This window comes from Staurois parvus, unplaced genomic scaffold, assembly GCF_062004578.1.
Source record: "Staurois parvus isolate SC_StPar_1 unplaced genomic scaffold, SC_StPar_1.0 ptg001559l, whole genome shotgun sequence".
Lineage (NCBI taxonomy): Eukaryota > Metazoa > Chordata > Amphibia > Anura > Ranidae > Staurois > Staurois parvus.
The window spans coordinates 56,083-62,082 of NW_028319355.1; the positions used below are offsets into that span (position 1 = coordinate 56,083).

Sequence of the window (6,000 nt, forward strand, 5' to 3'; positions counted from 1 at the left end):
AAAATTAAAATGTCATCAGCGAACAGGGCAAGTCTCAACTCCTGATCCCCAATGGTGATGCCATGAAGGTTTGAATGAAATAATAAGAATCGTGCGAGAGGTTCCAGAGCCAAGTTAAAAAGTAACGGGGAAAGCGGGCATCCCTGTCTAGTGCCTTTGTGAAGCGCGATGGGATTGGATATGTGACCCGCTGCAATAACCTGGGCTGAAGGGGATGAATACATGGCTTGAATCACATGTAGAAAAGAACCATCAAATCCAAATCTCCGTAATGTTAAGAAAAGCCATTCAAAGTTAACGTTATCGAATGCCTTTTCGGCGTCTAAGGAAATGATAGCCGCATCATGGGGTGTGCCGGTCGAGGTTTGGCTCAAAACAGAGATCACTTTGCGGATATTTGACGCTGCCGAGCGCCCCTGCACAAATCCCGCTTGTGAGGGATGAATGAGATCTGGCAATATTGTTGCAAGGCGCGATGCTATAATTTTGGACATGAGTTTCGCGTCGAGGTTTAGCAAGGATATCGGCCGATATGAACCCGGTTCCGTCGGATCTTTGTCTTTTTTTGCAATCAGTTTGATATGTGCTTGAAGACCTGAGGGGAGATAGTTCCCTCCCAACTGAATACCTTGAAAAACCGATTGCAATGTAGGGGAGAGAGTATCAGACATGAGTTTGTAAAACTCGGCTGTGTAGCCATCAGGTCCCGGGGCTTTACCCGTCGTGAGCGATTTTATAGCTTGGGATATATCTGACTGAGTGATGGGAGCATTCAAAGCTTGGAGTGTAGCAGAATCTATCTGTGGCAGCTGGATGAGGTCCAGAAAAGAGGTGGCTTTACTAGTGTCTATTGGGTCCGAGCCGTACAGGTTTTGGTAGAAATTTTCTAAAATGGAAATAATATCTAAGGGGTCGCCCTGCAACATTCCCTGTGCATCTTTCAACGCTGTAATGAGAGTGGGAGTGAACGGTTTTTTGCAGAGCCTAGCTAGCAGCTTGCCCGGTTTATTGCCGAATTTATGGTAACGGAGGTCAATATGCGATTTATGCACGGCTTCCTGGGCCGCTGCCCAAGTGTCAAAATGTTGCTTGGCCTCCGCCCATGCTTTCCTATTTTCATGGGAGTTAAGACTTGCCATATCCCTCTGTGCCTGTTGGAGACGCAGGCTCGCTGTTGTGTAGTTACGAAGAAGATTTTTCTTATACGTGGAAGTGAACGCTATGATTCGACCTCGTAGGACCGCCTTGCCCGTCTCCCAAAAGAGGTTAGGGTTTGTTCGATGTTGTGCGTTTGTGTCGCAGAACTCATCCCAGGCAGTGTTCAAAGCCCGGAGTAGGTCCCGATTGTTTGCTAGGAAGGACGGGAAACGCCAAGTGCGCGAACGATGATTATGTTGTGCCTGCTGAATGGAGACTGAAATCGGGGAGTGATCAGAAATCGCTATATCGTGTATAGCGGAGTCCCTAATGCTTTGTAGTGAGGGAGAGTTGACAAGGAAGTAATCAATTCTGGACAAAGTATGATGGACGGGGGAGTAAAAAGTAAAATCTCTACCATCTGGATGGGTCAGACGCCAAACGTCCGTAAGCTGTAGCGCTTCTGTAAATTCAGACAATAGTGAGTGAGTTGGGGAGAGAGCGGAAGGAGGAGGGCAACTAGGAAAGCCTGGTTTCAATTTGTCTTCCTGAGTGTTCATACATTGGTTGAAGTCTCCTCCTAACACCAGTGGAAGGTGCGTAAAATGTGACAGTTTTGAGGACAAATCTTGGAAGAACGGTTTAGGTGCAGAATTTGGTGCATAAACGTTGGCTAAGACTAGAGGAGAGGAATCCAAGTTAATGTGTACAGCAACGTACCGCCCCTCCTCATCCGTAACTAGCGATCTAACGTCTGGGGTGAGGCGTTTATGTATGAGGATAAGCACCCCCGCCTTGCGGTTGTTTGTAGGTGAGCCCAGTACCTGACCGACCCATAGTTTTTTCATGCGCGAAAAATCTGATTGGCTTAAATGAGTTTCTTGGAGAAACGCAATATCCGCTTTCAAGCGTTTGAGATGGCGTAGAATGGCCATACGTTTATGGGGTGATCTCAGACCCTTTACATTCCATGATACTACATGAAGCATGCGAATATAGGCCAAGGGGTGGTCAGCAATGAAATAGGAGCTCTGTAAGGTGGTAACTCAACGTGTTCCTTTCTAAGATTCCCGATCGCTCGTTGCTTTGCTAAAGGTTGGCACAGCATGGGGTCTCCGGGTATGTGGATAGTGAAATGGGAAAAGCGACAGAAAGAGGAGGGGGAAGGGGAAAAAACATCTGTCAGAATGGCCCAACAGGGGTCAAATATAGACAAAACATTAACAAACAGCATAAGTTTCATGGACTTCACATTATTCCGCATGATATCTTTGCTCCTTAACCTGCGTTACCGGAGGAGGCAAGATGTAAAACCTGCACCGAAGGGCAGCCTTGTCTATCAGCAAACGGGAAGAGAAGGGAGGCCCCAAATTATTGTACGGTTCGGCAGCACCTGTGGGTGAGATGCAGCCCGTGCTCAACATCGGCACAGCAGTCAAGGAGAAAAGTAGATGCGCCATAACATTGTGAGCGGATATAAAAACGAGCCAAAGAACCTTAGGTGTATCTAAACAGAACGGAGCATGTAGGTAGCCACAAAATAAGACAGAGGAGTACCATTACATGAATCAATAACCGCTAAAACGTGAACCTGTAGGGAAAATTATCAGCGGAAATTAAGGCGGCCTATGCTTTGCCGGTGAGAAGTTGATGCGTTGGCGCTTAGGCGGCTCTTTTCGAGGACTGCGTTGGTCTCTCGGACCGGGGTCACGTGGTGACTGCTGTATTTGTCGAGGGCCCAGGTTGTCGGTTAAATTCTGCAGGAACAAAAGGGCTTCCTCTGGGTGTGTGTACGATTTGGGTTCCCCTGTGGGCGTGGTGAAGCGTAGTGTGGCAGGATATGCCAGAGTGAATTTGACCCCCTTTTGAAACAGTATGGCGCAAATTGATTGAAACGCTTTTCTTTTGCGGGAAACTTCTTGGGAATAATCTGCAAAAAGTAAAAGCTTATGCCCATCCAGCTGTAGGGAACGTGAATTACGGAATGAATTTAGTATAGCAAGCCGGTCCGCGTAATTGAGATATTTGACAATTATTGAGCGTGGCGTACGTCTATCATTGGAAGGTGCGCCTAGCCGGTGAGCCCTTTCGACCTGGCATGGTGTCAGTATGCCTAGTGCAGCAGGTATACGTTTAGAGCAGATTTCAGCTAGCAAGCCCGAATTATAGGATTCTGGGAGACCCACTACGCGTAAATTGTTTCTACGTGACCGATTTTCTAAGTCATCCAGTTTGTCCAGAATACTTTGTTGCTCACATTTAGATTGTGTAACTCCTGCCTGCATAGCTTGAAATTCATCCTCCAAATCAGAGAGGCGGTGTTCTACATCTGAAATGCGCTTTACGTTTTCGCCGAGATCCCTTCTAAGTTGTTCTATGCCTTGGGTCACAGCCCTATCCACAGCCTGTGTAATGGTAGGCAATAATAGAGAGGCAACGGCTTGTGCAATTTTTTCATAGCCCTGCTGATCTGTAGGACTACAGGTGCCTGCATGCCCCAGTGCGGGGGTATGGGGAGGTTGTGGTTCCCTCCTACCTGATCCATGGTCTGTCCCTGGCTGTGTGTCCATCTCCACATTACTGCTGTCCGCCCTGGGACCTGTGGTGCCACTGCTGCAGCCGCCCTCAGCAGCGTGTTCGGCGGCCATCTTGGCTGCAGGAGAGGGAGAGACATCCCTCCCAGGAATCGCGGCGGGATCGTGGCCGGGTGCCGCCGGTTTCAGGTACCGATCCATGGGGATCGAGTAGCGGGTCAACAGGGGGCACCTTCGTGCCTAATGCTGAGGCTCTCCGGTGCAGGAAGCGGGCGTTATATGCCGGGGTATGCCGGAGCCGCGGGATACCGCCCCTGCTACATGCGGCGCCGGAACCGGAAGTACAAGAAACACTTTGACTGTTGGTCCATGGGACTGCAAGCAACAGTTTGCCTACTGGTCCATGGGACTATTAGAACATATCAGCTACAGGTAAGGAGTCAGCCTTGCAGCATGTCTTCAGAACTACAGGTGACAGATCAGCATTGCAGCTGATCTGTGACAAGTTGTCTGGATATGTAAAAGACAAGAAGCATATAGGAGATTTTGATGTAAAAAAAGTTAAAAAAAAAAGGAAGTATAAAATAATAAACAGACCGGATGTAGAACTTACGTAAGAATTCGATAAAAACAAACCTGCTGGAAGATGTTTAGGAAAGATTGGTAGCAATCTGTGCCATTGGTTGTGAATTTGGATGCAATCATTAAACAGGGAGTAAGAGAAGTGGGTTTGCTGGATACCGACATTAAAAAAACTCCTCTTTTGTTATTCGATTTATAAAATGTTACAATTTTCACATTGGACCCATAAAAAGGGAAATCCGTCTTTCCACCAACAATGTGACTAATTGGTGTCACCGGCCATGAATCTCCCATCATTTCCCCATCATTACCCCCCTGATTATAGCAATATGTAGTCATACCCATCCCTGAAGCACCAGCCATGGTCTCTGCGTCGTGTTTGCTTCCTCCAGGTTCCTGGATCCACTCTTATATATTCCTCAGCCTCTTTCACTCTCTGTTTCTTTGGACTGTTACAAGCAGAATATTCAGCCCTGATGTCGCACGTTTCCTTCCAGGATGCAAAGTATGCAAAACAAACTCTGCAATCCATACAAAAGCAATCCTTTATGAGTAGCTGAGCTCAGGGGCGTTTCCAGGCAATTTTTTGTGCTGGTGCTAGGTGGTGATCAGTGAACGTGCTTGGGTTCCATTTGTGGGCTGTTCCTCGAAATTCAGAAGTTGAAAAGTTTAATCCAGAGCCCAATAAAGTCCTATGGGATGGGGGAAGGAGAAGGGGGATCGGAAAGTCGTTTCTGGACATTTTCAAAGATAATTGGAAAGGGATTGTGAAAGAAAGGGCCTGAGGAGCTGGGCTCTGCCCTGGGAGACATGTACCAATGTTCCTCCTTTTATGCCACTTTTAGGGCAGAGATGGAAGCACAACAATCCTTTTAGTTACATGCTTGAAAGATGCTTTTAACCCCTTCTCTGTCAAAGGATGTTTATAAACGGCCTAGCTGTAGGCAGGTGTAGTTCTTGCTCTATCCAGCAGGTGGCATCTGTCGCTATGTTGATGGAGTGGCGATTCAGGGGAGATGTTTTCCCATGTGGAGCCTCCGTAGCTTTCACGTGGGGAGCAGTTGTCTGGATGCTGCAATCCCTGGTGACCTTCCATGGCCATCTTAGTTGGGGTGGTCCTTCTAAATGGGGACCTTGCTGGGGTTTGGTATGCATTCTGCGAGTGGTTAGTCCATGCATTCTCATCCAGGGTTTCAAAGAACACAAGGGTTCCTCCAGAGTTTTATAGGGGTTCCTTTCAGGGGTGTAGATAAGGGGAAGCTCAGGGGGGTCTGAACCCCCCCCCCCCCAGAGGAGAGTTGCAAACCATCCCTGCAGGTGGAGGCAGCTAGCAGCGCTGGAACTAGGGGTGTATGGGAGGGGTGGCAGTGCTTGTGGTGATAAGCAACGATCTCCTGTATGGCTTTCAATGAAGCAGATGGAAGCCACAGGAGGGAGAGGAGGAGCAGCGTCTTCCTGCTGCTTCATTGAAATCCATACAGGAGATCACTGCTTGTCACCACAACCACTGCCACCCCTTACACACACCCCTAGTCTTGCCACCACCACTGCTGTATAGAAGGGTTCAGTTTTCTTTTCACCCCTCCCTTCTATCCACCTCTTCTTTCCTTCCTTCCATCCATCCACCCCTTCCTTACACCCTTTCTTCCATCCACCCACCCCTCCCTTCCTTCCACCCACCCCTTGCTTCCTTCCACCCCTCCCTGTCTTCCTTCCACCCACCCCTCCCTTCCACTCCTCCCTTCCT

The 6,000-nt window shown here is 48.3% G+C and overlaps 1 protein-coding gene across 1 annotated transcript in view; it reads right to left on the bottom strand.

Moving 5' to 3' along the window:
* Window positions 1–4,849, bottom strand: part of LOC149435292 (uncharacterized) — a 36,523-nt gene extending 31,674 nt beyond the window's left edge. The window contains exon 1 of the mRNA XM_089662824.1: window positions 4,595–4,849. Within this exon, the coding sequence (XP_089518950.1) occupies window positions 4,595–4,616 (22 nt within the window). The 5' untranslated portion in view covers window positions 4,617–4,849. The remainder of the gene's footprint in view (window positions 1–4,594) is intronic.
* Window positions 4,850–6,000: the final 1,151 nt, after the last annotated feature.